Below are 14,326 nucleotides of genomic sequence, written 5' to 3'. Positions count from 1 at the left end.
CTGCTACGAGCCACCTTAAGACAACCAATGTTGTTTTACGCCTTTCGATTGTTAATTCACTTTGATTCTTTTTCATTTTTCTGAATTTTGAAGGTTTTCAATTAAGGATTTAATCAAGCCATAAGCAAATCAAGCGGTGGAAAGCATAGGAAATTACAGGGCTGACGAGCGTAATTTCGTCATTTGAATGCAAATTCATTCCCAGGCCTCGCGGTTTGTCAATTTTTCTTCGAGTCTGCCTCCTCCTTGACTTTTTTTCTCATGATTATTCTTTTGGTTGATATGATTTGTAATTATTTCCTTATCATAATTTATCGCACTACAACTCAACAGAGGGGATACGAGGGGCGAAATTTACTACTCCGACATAAACATGCATAAGACGTAATGTTTATGACAAAATGGAAAAAAATTATAATTTCTGATTATTCCGTGCAATAAGGAGAGAATAAAATAGAATAGATAGTTTATTCTGATTAAAATCGCAGCCAAAAGCTGAATTAGATTAATCGTTACAATAGTAAATTCTAATAAAAGTATGAGAAAAATATAAGAAAAATGTACACAAATTAACTACAATTACTAAATGTGTTCATGAGTCTCTTCGTCTTGCCGAGAGGGACATTAAATTTCCTCTTTCGTCTCCAGCTGAGTTCACAGTTGTTATGAGGAGGCAAGAGTTTATACACAAAAGGCAATTTATGGTCTGAGTTACAAGTCATATTACAAGGAGAGAAATTCAGGTCAAGTTGAAATCATTACTAATCTTAAAAATTGTGCTTAAAATGCATGATATCATTGCATATGCTTGTAAAAACATGAAAGTATACCGCAACCAAGATGGCTAATTTTTTTTTTATTATTTTTTCCTGAGACATGAGAACTCCAAACTAGGCTGCTTTCAATATTACTTAGTTAGTCAAACCTAATTTTTCAGTACATGTGCTAAATTAAACTGAAGGAATTATGGAAAGTAGTGAAAACAGTTACTTAAAATGTTAGACATTGCTTGAAAAATGACGGTAATAAAATGATTTAATTAATAGAGCCGAGAAAGAATATAGGGTAATATGATGCAGCGGAGACACATCATACGCTTTTGAAATGACACTAATTCGGTCGGAGTTAGTTCTGTCAACAGCGAACAACATTCTTGATTATATCTTTGACTGCTCGTCTCACATCCCTGATCTTCCAGCAGTAAAGAATAGGGTTAAATGACGAGTTCGAATAAACCACGGCAACAGTGCTCATTTTGGCAAAATAATAAGACTTGGAGAGTGCATCTTGACGCGGCATGGCTCTACTCACTATGCCATCGATAATAAATGGCAAATAACATGCTACCAGAGTCAGCTGCACCCAGAGTGCACTAGAAATAGCCTCCCGCTGTCGCCCTATATGGTACATGTGCCGCGGAGTCACCCCCCCTGGCTGCTGAGCAAGGGATTCCTCTACTCGGACCTGATTAGTAAGGGCCTCTACTCGGGCCTGATGTTGACGGAGCGCGTTGAAAATCTTTGCATAGGAGAAGAGTGAGGTCAATAAACATAGAAAAGCACCAATGTAGCTATACCATAGGGTTATGAAGTAGTTTTGAAGGGACATTGTTGCTGCCACGGTTGAAACGATCCAAAAGGTAGCTATCATCAAAGATGTTCGCTTAAGCGTTACAACTTGTCTGTATCTCAGCCCTAACAACAGGGCGAGAAGCCTGTCCACACTTATTGCAGTCAGTGTTAACAAAGACACAGAGCCCAGAATGTAACCTGCAATAAAGGCCATGGAGTACGTCAATTCGCAGGTATTCCATCGTTCGTTAACCACAGATAGCAAATGCACAGCGAAGAGAGGTTCTGATATAAGCCCAACAAAGAGATCAGTTACAGCCAGGGTGCCGAGCAATAGCTTTGATGGCGGATGAATGGACGATTGCTTGCGTAAGGCAGCCAAGATCAGCGCATTACCTAAAATTGCAGTCAGGGATAAAGATAAAGTGAACGTTGTCAGGGATTTCAGCTGGTTTTGTATCCCTTTAGGTAGACGTTCCGCTGAGCAAAATCCTCCGAATGCTCCGTGCTTTCCACTACTTACTGTAATGTTTACCATTTCTGTTAGCAGGGTTAAAATGGATGAAACGTTCCATCCTCAGCCACTGCAGTCTCCATTAGTGAAAATTATTGACAGATGCTCCATAACGGCTTCGTTATAACGAGAGATCATATACCTCGGCTTCCTCTATGCTTTGTTTTTTCTTTCAAAGGAAGCCGCCTGAAAGCAGTTAGAGTGAAACTCAAGTGTATAGATGACAAGTAATTGCAGAACTATTTGCTTTATGTATAATTTTCATTTCAGCTAATATCAATAGCCTTTCGGCAGCTCATTGTTATCTGTGACAAATTCGTCCCTCTGCGTTCCTCTGGGAAATATGTACCGACTATTAGAGAAAGTGTTCGGATAAAGGACGGTACCCGGCACCAAACATTTACAATCTTTAGCTGACTTCGGAAAAAATTGTACAGGTAAAGAAAAAGTAACGGTGTAGATCGCAGTTAAATTGTTGATAAACTGTGACATATCCTGAGGTGGACCTCTGTAGTACTTCAAATACTTCCCGTATGTAATAAATTTCTTGACAGCGCCGCAAATCAAAAGTCAACAGATAAAAATTCCGCTCTTAATTTGACTCACGGATGTTTTTCTTTTTTAAACTGATTGTCTTTCTTGCTTCAATTAACGGGGCTAATTCAGATTCTCAGTTCTCGTTTCTTGTTTCTGCCTCCGGATTACAGAATCAAAACTTCTTAGAAATATGAATTCTTTCATGTTCATAACTTAAAAAAGAGCACTTGGGTATCGCTTTGTTTGGAACAAGAAATTGCAGTTGTCGTACGAATGTTTATAAGCTCAGAGCCCCCTTAAACGTACCATTATTCAAAGTCATACGTCATCTTACATAGTTTCTTTAAATGTCATACTTTACAAAATCCGTGGAGTAATGGCGACCAAAGAACAGAGAGAAAGTTTGTTTGTTGGATGTCAACTTTTGCCGGTCTTCCTTGTAAAATCATCTAAGCAGGCTATTTTACCTAATAGGTGGAACAGAGAATTAACTGTGAAGTGTAAATTTAAGTGCTAAGTGAAACCCATGAAAAACCCACTGGGTGTTAGCCCTACTATAGGGTATCAGGGAACCACACTGGGTAAAGGAAAAAATCTTATGACCTAGGGGGCGGGAATCGAACCCACGATCTCCGGATTGGATCTACCGTTGCTCTACCGACTAAGCTGCTAGTCTATGCCTTTGGAAACAAACTTTTACTTAGACGATGTGTTTTGGACTAACTTTTCCCTTCCTTTTTCTGAACGCCCTTGTTATTGAGATAATGCGTGAAACGTGTCTGCATGGTGGCTAGCGCATTCAGCTCTACTGGGGTTGGATGGCTCGAATTTGAGTTCTGCTGGAGTTATTGCATCGTGTTGGCTTTTTACTCTCATAATAGCTTTCTATCCTCCGAGGTGCAAATTGGTACATGTATCATCAAACTGTCAAGCATACCGTCTTGGTGAATTTCTTTGAAATCCTACGGGGGACTTGTATCCGATACATTCTTTATGACCCTTCATGCTTATGAAAAAAACCAAAAAAATATGCCGGAATTAAAGGTCCATTATGTTTGAAGCGCAGAAAAATCAAAAAACGAAAAAAACAAAAAACAACAATGACAACTAAAATATAGAGCTGAGAACAATAAAGTGAAGAATAATTGAGCGGCAAGTTTTGCTAAACGTTTTTCTCGATCGAAATTTGCAGCCACTCTGGACGCTTTTAAAAGATAAACAGCGACTGGTAAGAAAACAAAGCAATCTTGTTCCTTAAAAAAAAAAGAATGTTAATTTATTCAAGCGTATTGTATGGTCTTGGATCCAGATCTGAATCGTTTTATCATAGAAGAGGCCATTTAAGAGGCGCTTTGAGGGCTGAAAATAAATTGAAACTACCATGGAAATAAAACTATAAAGAAATGGCTTTGTTATGCGAAAAGTACTTCAAAGTGGTTCCTTTTAAAGTAAAAGATTTCTCTTGGTTGAAAGCAATTGAAGGGAAGAAAAGAAACAACGGGAACGCATGTGGTTCCACTCTAAACTAACTGGTTTGATTATACCTAATTTATATCCTGTGCCATTAATAAACTAAAGCTTCCAACATTTTGAAACGAAGATGCATTTTTCTCGTCCTTGTTGACTTCTTTAACCACACAAACTCCACGAGTTTTCATTAAACTGAGCCGAAGCCACTTGCATATTTATTATTCCAACATTATCTGTTTAAAAATGCTGCAAATAAGATGCGCGAAAAACCATCTGCTCTTTGTAAGGGGCAGAAATTTAATATGGGGCTCCTGTGTTTCAAAACCATATTCAATTTTGTCGTTTTTGACGCCTTCGTTGGGGAACTGTCAATCTTTCACAAGGAACTGAACCGTGAAAGAACAAAAATTGCGCGAAAAAAAAAAAAAAAAGAGGAAAAGAAACCCTCTCATGATGAGTTACAGAAATAATTCAAAAATAGCTTCAGCATGTCTGGAAAGATTGTCGCAGTTAAAAGACTAACGCAGCCGTTGTTATCTACTATGGGACACGCTTAGATCGTAAGTAAACAACTGTAGTCAATAAAGGGCTTCCAAAGAGAAGAACCAAAACATCAGAGAGCAAGTTATTGCAGATTAAAAGTGAATTTGTGAGAGTGAACAAATATATCAAGAGTCGAGGTATTAATTACATTTTAGGTTATTTCGATTGTATTTCATCTTAAGAGTAAGCCGACTCGCTAAATTTGAAATTGTTTGATTCAGTGTTTTATTATCCAACTACACCTAGACGAGTACGAATAACGCCATAGACGAGTACAAATATCACGCGGTATTTGTACTCGTCTATTGTAGTACCGGTTAAACTAGTTTTCTCGCATCGCGCAAGCGAAGAATTGGATTGTAGTTACGGAAAAAAAAAAAGTGGCGGACAATTTCAATCCTATTTCCGACGGCGAAGAGTCAGAATGGCTGGCAAATATAGATCCACGTTCATTTGTTGAATCGAACGAAGAAAAACAGCTTGACGACCAGAAAATTTCTTCATTTAGTGAAGAAAATAGAAACAGCAACACAACAACGCGCCAATTCCGTTCCGCTTCACATACTTCTGTCAAGCACTCGACGTAAATAACTATCCACGAAATTCGCCCACAGAAACAACAGTTTGGCGTGTTGGATAATAAATAAGTTATTAGACGTTTTGTTGTGTAGTATCGCTGAGTATTTTTACTCGTTATTTGTATTTTGACTCGCCCTACGGGCTCGTCAAAGTACGACACAACTCGTAAAAATACTCAGCGATACTACACAACAAAACGTCTAGTAAGATATATTTATTACACATAAAACGAGAATTTTATTCCATAAAGCTCATTTGTAGAAATCTATAGCTTTATTTTCACATGTGAAAAAAGCCTATACAGCCAATCAGAATGGCGTACAGCTCTTTCACGTGTCGAAGTACAATCAATCGAATTGCTCGAAATAATTACACGGGCGCACGCTTGCTCGTGCTCGCAAAACTTTTGCAACTGCTCGCATGCTCGTATTCTCAACTTAAAATTGCTCGCAAAATTTGGCCTTTGCTAGAATTGCTTTATTGATATCGTACTTAGATTAAAAAAAAAAACTTTTGTAAGTGCAGTTTTCTGTACAGCACTTTATTCCCATGATATACATGTTCTGCGATACTTTCCATTGCCATTAAATTTGCATTGTTAGTGAGTTTGTTTCCAATTTGCGTTCAGAAAATTATTTCGATGAAAATTCTCGTGTTATGTGCAAAAAACAGCTCACGACATAGAAAGTGCTTTGTATGGAGTTTTATTCACTCGTTGTTTGTGTCAAAAGCCCTCACTCGCTCGTGCCTCGCTCGTTCTGGTTTTTGACACAAACAACTCGTGAATAAAACCCCGTAGAAAGCATTTTCTATGACGTAAACTATATTTATAAAACAGTCTGACCTGACCAAACTATTCATCCACTAAATTTTTCTCAGGCCGCGAATCTCGTTGTTCTCAATTTTCGAAAATATTTGAAAATATCTTTTTGACAATGAGAAGCAACGTCAGCTTTTATAATCGTAACGGTGGCCAATTTACCATTTCAACTTTGTTGATATCTTCATATAATTTAAACAAGGTCACCCGTTTTCCTCCTCTTTTCAAGTCAAATCCCGCTGAATAGAAAGAAACGTTTCGCCGTAGGGGTAACATGACGCATCTGGCATCGCTCAGTTCCGTTGAGTCCATATCGCGAAAAGCTGAAGCCTTTACTTTATTTACTGATCAGTACGGACTGTTAATGAAGAAGAGCAGAATGTTGGAGAGGACATGAAACGAATGATGTTGATTTTGTATCTTTATTTGATGAATTAATCGCGTACATCATTTTGGTATATGCCTTTACGACAACGAATGAAATACGTCATGTTGTTATATTGACTGGCAATGCGTGCTTTAATATTCAAATTCGATGGCTCAGACGTTATTTAAAACTATGTGTCGCTGGTGTCGATATATTGATCGAGATCGATATTTCGTCAAGAGCTAAAGAGAAAGTAGTTTTTTTAATCTGATTTTCACAGCATGTCTGATGGATTTGATCTTCCAACAGTAAAGAATAGGGTTTAATGACGAGTTCAAATAAACTAAAGTCAGTGCAGACGCCTTTGTAATAAAAAAAGTTGTTGATATAGGATCACTTGGATCCTGCAAAACTTGCGCTACCACACCAACTATAATATGCGGGAGATAACAAACAATCATATTCAACTTCACCCAAAAAGCGCCGGACACTTCCTTCTTAATTCGCATTAAGTTGAACGAAGTTTTCTGTTGCTCAGAGCCAAGTACTTGATTCTGATGTGCACTAAGAGTGCAGAATATCTTGGTGAAGGCGAATGATGCAGTTACCAAGCATAATGATGTAACAACATAAACATGCCATAGGTATGCGCGGAAATTCAACAAGGAAATTACTGCAATGGCGAACGAAACGATCCAAAAGGCAGCTAAAGTTATACGAAGACGTCTTAGCGTTACCACATGTTTGTATCTGAGTCCCAACTTCAAGGCGAGAAATCTGTCGATAATAGTTGTAGTCACTGTCATCAAAGAGATTAGCGTTAAGATATTGGCGATTACGAAAACAGCGGTTACCAAGGAATGACAATTATTCCATCGTTCTTTCACCGTGGACAACCAGTAACAGACAGTGAGAGGCTCTGAAATAAGTCCAACACAAATATCTTTTGTTGCCAGACAGCGAAGGAAGAACCTGGAGGATGAACGACAAAAGGGATCGTTGGAAAGAGCATCGAGGATCACAGCATTACCCAAAACTGCAGCTAAGGAAATGAAAATGTTTAAAACTAACAAAAATGTTATTCGGAGCTCTATGTCTTCGACGAGAGTGTTTGGAAATGAACAGTAAATATTTTCGACAGTGTTTTGTCCACCATAGATAGTTTCATTCGCCATCTTATCCTTAGGCTGGTGACTCGATTTGTAGAATTATTGTAACTAGATAAGGACGCGAGTTGTTTGACTTGTCGAGAGTAAAAAGTGTATTGACATTCAATCGGCTTCTTAACGACGACTGCGTTAAATCAATGGCCACGAATAATGATTTGCATGTTCAGTGGAGCGTGTAGTAAAGAACTAGAATTAATTATCGAAATTGCGAATTCGCCTCGACTACGCGCGGCGGGAAAATTAGGTCATGTGACTTATAATTTAAAAAGAACAATTTATGCTGTAACAACATTCGAACCTGGTCATCAACAGTCGTAAACGCAAGCATCAAGATAAAGCGTCGAGATAGCGAATAAAGGGATCCAACTACTCAGAAACAAATTGAAAGTTACGAATTCGTTTATTGCTTCGACTAAGAATATTTTAGATAATAATGTATCCCGAAATTATTTAATTTTCAGTTGACTACGACGTAACCACGGATGTAACAAGCCGTGTCTCACTCTAGTACAAATAAAACCTGACAACGTTGATCCCTGGTGGGCTAATCTTCAGAATGAGTAGCCCCTTCAACCATAGGAGCGAATCAAATAACATCATAAAACCTACGCGAATAATACACGAGCTGGTTGTGAATCCTCATTTATTACGCCAATGACACGAAAGTTCTCGTTCGATCCCTTGTTATCATCAGTCACATGACAACGCTCAAAACATCATGATAATCATTAGTTGGCGACATATCGATGGCGCCAGAACACTTCTTGTAATAATTCCATGAAGATACTGAGGAGCAAACGCTTTTAAAACAATGCTCAAAGGCCTAACGATCGTAAATGCTTGAATTTGCGTCAGTTTCAAACGAGTTCTCCTTTCGGGCTCAAAAATACGATCGAAGCGTCTCCTCTCTAGCGGAATAATTAATCAATAAAGTATAGTGGAGACATTCTCTAACGACTTTGGAAATTATTCAAATAATTTAATGCGTCGTCTAATATCATCGCGAGAAATAATTATCACGAAGTAAGGGCAGATGGTTTCATACAATAATTTTCACAGTAAACTTAAGAAAAACAATCCAGAAATTGAGTCCGATTGTGAGGATCACCGTATCTTGGTGACAAATATAGCCCTTTGAACGAACGCCCCACTTCCGACAAATTATAAATTTCAAAAGCGCCCACATGTGGCATCAAAATTTGTTGTGACAGAAACTCCCTTGAGGGAAATCTGTATTTTAAGGTGTTTTTCATCATGGAATAAATTTTCACTGAACTCGATACGGCCGCGTTCAGTAAGACACTTATATCAAGTTTCGTCATAAATTTTTTATCCTCTCTGGTACGAATTAGGGTTTTTTTTATTTCAAACCTGTTTTTAAGCAAGAAGCTACTTTCTCGATCTCTTATCAGCTTCAGCTGTCATGTTACCTCTTTGTCCTCCGAAATGAAAGGTTTTCTTTATCGCTATAGCCCCTTTTTTGAGACACTCGTCCTATAGGAACTTATATAGAATTGATCTAACTTGTTACCGCGAAAGGAAGATGTTAATTCTGCTCAGCTCGCCTCCTCTCGTCCAAGGAACAAAAGAACATCGTTCTTTTCCCTCAGAGCCGTTAGTTTGGTCTCAAGTGTTTACATGAAGAAAACTATCTTGCCTGAAAGTCGGCAGCCTTTGCTTTCGGTCAAAACTACATGGCGAATTAAAATTTTGCTTCGTCGATCGATAGAACGTTTCTGATTGGTTCCTCTACGACGTGGATTCTTTTAGAAATCATCATTTAGAGTTGTTTAGTCTGCACTGCGTTTCCAAGGTGTATTCGTCTTAGCCTTTTAGCTATTTGAAAACCCTAAGAGTTGGTTTCACGTTCAAGTTAAGAGGAGGTAAAATCAACTATAATGTCTGTCGTGTAAAATCACTTCAACCACAAAAATAATGACGTTTTTCCAGAACTCAACCATTTATTTTTACATTTTTAAAGCACCACCTTGTGTAAATCACATGACATGAACTTCACTAATGCAGTAGCAGGCAGCCAATGCGTGCATAAACAAGATAAAAGATATTAAAAGAAAAGCTAAAAAAAATCGTCAGTGTTCAGTCGTGGCAACGTCTTCTTTATGTTAAACACCTTGAAATGATATTATACTCTCAGAGTTAAAACTCCAACTTAACAACTGCAAAATGAAATTTTCTGTATTTCTTAGGAAAGATGATAACCTTCGATCAGATCATGTGGGTTGCCATAATGATGTACTAAGAAATTGCACTGAAATGGCGGACCCATTCTGAATTTACTGGTTAAAATTAGCTCTGAAAAGCTACATGGAAGTTTGTATTTTACTTAATTTTCCTCGACTTCTTGAAGTCTCTGTTTCGCCTGAAATTTCCCGGGAAAAAACTGACGCTATCATTTAGGTGAAAACTCCTAATTGCATGTCTTCATCATCAAGTTTCGAGATTTGTTTCAAATCTGCATTAACAGTGAGAAAAGTGTCCTTGTTTCTAATTATACGAGAAATTTTGATGCGAAACTTTTCACTTTTGATTCCAAAGAAGAATTTTCTGCAAAAATATTAGATTTTAAATTGGAGCAGATGGTCACGTCTACACTCTGCTTTCATCGCAAAATCACGTCTCCAGTTGGATAGAGGTCAAACTAACAATAGGGTTGAAAGACTCAGTCTGCAAAAATGGTCTACAACGGCTGCTTCAATTGAGCTTTATTAAAACGGCATTTGATAGCTGCAGAAATGATGTATATGAACGGAAAGAGGAGTTCTTAATTTAAGCTCAAAATAGGAAATGTTTCGTTAGCGTTTTGAACGATTAATGTTAAAAGGGATTGAAGGCGAGCACGTACTGTTTCTCTTTGGGTCGTCTTTAGAAGTGAAGAATGATCCGTATGTTACTTGGAAGGCGATCATGCATGGTTGTTGGAAGTGCTGTTGGGAGAATTTTTTTCTCCTTAACAGATGACATAGGGAATCAGTGGCTTGTGAGTGATCGTAATTATTCGCACTCTCCCGTAAATAGATAAAATTTCCAAGAGATAAGGCTGGCGCCATTTAACTTCTTCAAGTAAATTAATCTCAAGCTGTCTTTCTTTTAAAATACTTATTTCATAACAAAAACGTGCGGTGGGCTGATTAATTGGGGTCCGTGCAGTGACCATACAAAAATATGATTTCATTTTGAAAGCCCAGTTTGGACGAGTGCGTTGTCGAGTAACTATATACCAAGAGAAGAATGGTTAACGAGACTCTCGGCGTAAAACAAGCGACCGTAGGAAACCCATACTGTTTTCTACCGCAAACTCTTTTCCAGGACGTACGACCTCACTTGACATTTTTGTCAGCTTTAAACATTTTTCTGTCCATTATGGCCTTTCTTGGAAACGTTGTAATTCTCGACGCCCTACGCAACGAGTCTTCCATTCGCCCACCGTCAAGGCTCTTCTTTCGCTGCCTTGCAACGACTGATATTTCTGTCGGCGTCATCACTGGGCCTCTGGTCGTCTTCTCTTGGATTTCTATGATGGATCAAGATCGATGGGTTCATTGTCGCCTTACAGTTGCCATAGTTTTTGTGATTGGCAGCATCCTAACACAAGTCTCTCTTTTAACGTCAACTGCAATAGGCGTTGACAGACTTCTTGCCCTTTTGTGGCGTTTGAGATACAACCGAGAAGTGACTTTAAAGCGGGTATACGCAGTTCTAACTGCCTTCTGGGTCATATCCATTATGTTCGGAGTGATGTCCATAATAAACTTCCGAGCGTATTTGTGGTTCGCCTCTACGGCCATAACAGTGTGTTTAGTAACCGCTATTCTCACTTACACCAAGATATTCTGCACTCTCCGTCATCATCAGAACCAAACACTCAACACGTTTCGTCAAATGACTCCGCTAACTTTGGCACGCTACAGAAACGCAGTGTCCAGCGCATTATGTGTGCAGCTGACAATGGTTGTGTGTTATTTACCGTATGATGTTGTTGGAGTAGTGTCACAAGTTTTACAGGATCCGAGTGAACCTGCATCGTCATCAATTTTTCTTACGAAAGTTTATACAGTGACCTTAGTTTACTTAAACTCGTCCTTGAACCCGATTCTTTACTGCTGGAAGATTGCATCGTTGAGATATGCAGTGAAAGCCAGAATTAGGCAAATACTTTGTCGCAATAAGTTGCAAATTGATTCAGCTCCGTAGAGTAAAAGGAAAACAATCGGACGCCTCTTTTTCATTCTGTAATAAGTTAAAGGGCGTTTCTGATTTGATATATTAGCTTAGTGCCCGAGGGATGTACTGAAAATATCATATATTGAAATAAATGCAACGAACTTAAACTTATCTCATCAAGCTCTGAGCTCCTTTCTTTTTCCTAAATTCTTTTTCCCTCGACAGTTTAGATGTTTTTTTTACCAAAACAAATAACAATTGCACGCTGAAAATACATTTTACCTCTCTTGGCTCATTAGAAAATGGACACTAAAAGATAACTTAACAATCGCAACATGGAAAACGGACAATGATGAATTGAGCTGTGCTAGTTTATGTTTATTTACACCAGGAATTTGGTGAACAAAGAAATCACACACTATTTAGAAGTAGCAGATTATGTGCCATTTTTTTAGGCTCGATTTAGAGGAGACCTAATTGAAATTTTTGTGCCAAAGGGCATCTGCTTTTCAAAGTTCTTTTTCAAAGTGCATGATCGTTTCGTTTCGTGAGAGACCGTAGCCGAACCCATGGAGCCTTGATTGTAGTTAAACGGGAGAAAAAAAATACTGAACAACACTAAATAAAGAAGCCTTTTTTCTCTCCCCTTACCAATTTTTTTCATGACTAACCTTGGGGATTATTTCGCAGGTGAATGTAATATTTCTAAATGACTAAATGTATGAATATCAGACTCCTTGGTGCCATTTTTGAAAATTACTGTGCCTGAGCGAGGTGAATTTACATCTAAATAAAACGCATCGTAATTAATGATTTTTTAACCATTTGTCTCACGAAACAATATCAAATGAAGAGTTGAGCTTTTAATTTAAGATCACGACTTTTCGACTTCTCTATGTTTTACACTGTGAGTGTCTATAGATAGATGAGGTTTGGATGATCGAGTAACGCTGTTTATCCAGCATGTTGGTCAATTGCTATTGGTGCGATTTAACGCTTTCTCATTGGTGTATTTCGATCCTTGGCTATAGTTCGAGAAGTTGGCGTTTTTCCCTCATAGTTTCTTTTTTCCGATTTTAGGGATCTGGCTTCGGAAACTTTGATTCCGCTGTCTCTGTTGTTGATTTTTTGTAGAGAGCCTTTATTTAACATTCGATTAATAAACATATCTTTTATAGCTGAAGAGGCTCGTTTCGGATTAGAATCTATCATGTAAAAGCTGAATAAATGGTTTACTAAACCTCAGTATAAGGTCATAAAGCAAATCCAAATAAATACAAAAATACAAATAAAAATACAAAAATAAAAAATACGAAAAAAAGCAAACACAACAGCAACAAAAACTAACATTCAAGGAGGTTTGATACTTGGAACCAATAAATACTTATGAAAAAAAATGTATTTTTATCGAATATGGACTCTGATCACTTCATTAAAATGCATTATTATCTACTTCCACCAGTTTTAATTTTTAGTTTTTAGTAATCACGTTTTCTAGCAGCGCGCTCTCCTTAAAAAAACAAAAATTTTATTCAGTCTCATGGCTCATTAAGAATTTAACAAATGGTAAACACCACAGCGTACACTATTGAGTTATGGATGCACGCGGGAGGTTGCTGAGCACGAAAGAAGCGTAAGAGTCGCTCGAGGCGATAGCCGAGAGCGACTCTAGCTTCTTGAGTGCTTAGCAAACCTCCCGCGTGCATCCATAACTCAATAGTGTACGCTGTGGTGTTTACCATTTGTTTTATAACATAACATTGATACATTGTAGCTAATACTTATTATTGTTTGATAAGCATTTGGCTGGAATACCGTTAATCCTACGTTTCATAGATTGCCAATATTAATTATGGTAGCGGACACTTAGATAAACCTTAGCAATCACAATATGGAAAACGAACAATGATGATGTGCGTCAGCTAGTGCTTAGGACCAGGGCGAACAAAGAAACACAAACTATTTAGAGGGACCTTATTGTTTTAGCCAGATGTTTCTTCTAAAAGGCTACCTTAATTTGTTGCTTTTTAATTTTAAAATGATCTAAATGGTCACATTTGTATTTGAAGTCTATTTAGAAGGAGCTCATTGTTTTAGCCAGTTTTGAGTAAAAGAACCCGGCGATAAAGGTCATCTTGTAAAAACGGTTTGGCACAGGGAAAAAAGTTGGCTTTTAAAGTTTTGTGATCAGTTCAACCAAAACATACAAACTGGTTTATAGTATTGACAAAAAGACAACCTTTCCTTATACTGGCTATAAGGAACAAGTTAGCGGTTTGATTAGCGGCACAGTACCAAACATATGTGTAAAGTTTGAATCCCTTTATCAAAGTACACGATCTTTCTTATTTTCTTTCGAAATTGACCGTCAAACCACGCCAGACTGTGTATAGAATAAAAAAGCTAAGGAAATCGGTTTAAAGAAAGCAATTGCGTTCGACAGTAAACGATCCACGAATTTTGCTTTTTATCCTATAAAACACAGATTGAATATATTAGGTTTTTGTGGAATGGTTGGCGGCAGGAATCATGTATCCATATTGCAACGGAAAACGGCTGACCCCAAGATATTTT

General features: G+C 37.8%; 4 protein-coding genes across 4 annotated transcripts in view; 2 read left to right on the top strand and 2 right to left on the bottom strand.

Annotated features, from left to right (window-relative positions):
* The window catches only part of LOC111340843 (protein sidekick-1), a 51,543-nt gene that overhangs the window by 15,963 nt on the left and 21,254 nt on the right, over nt 1-14,326 (top strand). The window lies entirely within an intron of this gene.
* Nucleotides 16-5,303, bottom strand: LOC148729304 (melanocortin receptor 4-like). Its single transcript, XM_088725650.1, has one exon. The coding sequence runs from the start codon at nt 2,107-2,109 to the stop codon at nt 1,135-1,137; it is 975 nt and encodes a 324-aa protein (XP_088581776.1). The 5' UTR covers nt 2,110-5,303; the 3' UTR covers nt 16-1,134.
* On the bottom strand, nt 6,438-7,748 carry LOC111340845 (adenosine receptor A3). The gene has a single exon (XM_088725652.1). It carries the CDS (start codon nt 7,574-7,576, stop codon nt 6,644-6,646), a length of 933 nt encoding a protein of 310 aa, XP_088581778.1. The 5' UTR covers nt 7,577-7,748; the 3' UTR covers nt 6,438-6,643.
* LOC148729303 (adenosine receptor A3-like) lies at nt 9,991-11,928 on the top strand. The gene has a single exon (XM_088725651.1). The coding sequence runs from the start codon at nt 10,820-10,822 to the stop codon at nt 11,780-11,782; it is 963 nt and encodes a 320-aa protein (XP_088581777.1). The 5' UTR covers nt 9,991-10,819; the 3' UTR covers nt 11,783-11,928.

Source organism: Stylophora pistillata, chromosome 6 (genome assembly GCF_964205215.1).
Source record: "Stylophora pistillata chromosome 6, jaStyPist1.2, whole genome shotgun sequence".
Classification (NCBI taxonomy): Eukaryota; Metazoa; Cnidaria; class Anthozoa; order Scleractinia; family Pocilloporidae; genus Stylophora; species Stylophora pistillata.
The sequence above is the reverse complement of the archived record's forward strand: the minus strand, read 5'-3'. Positions and strand labels throughout refer to the sequence as shown.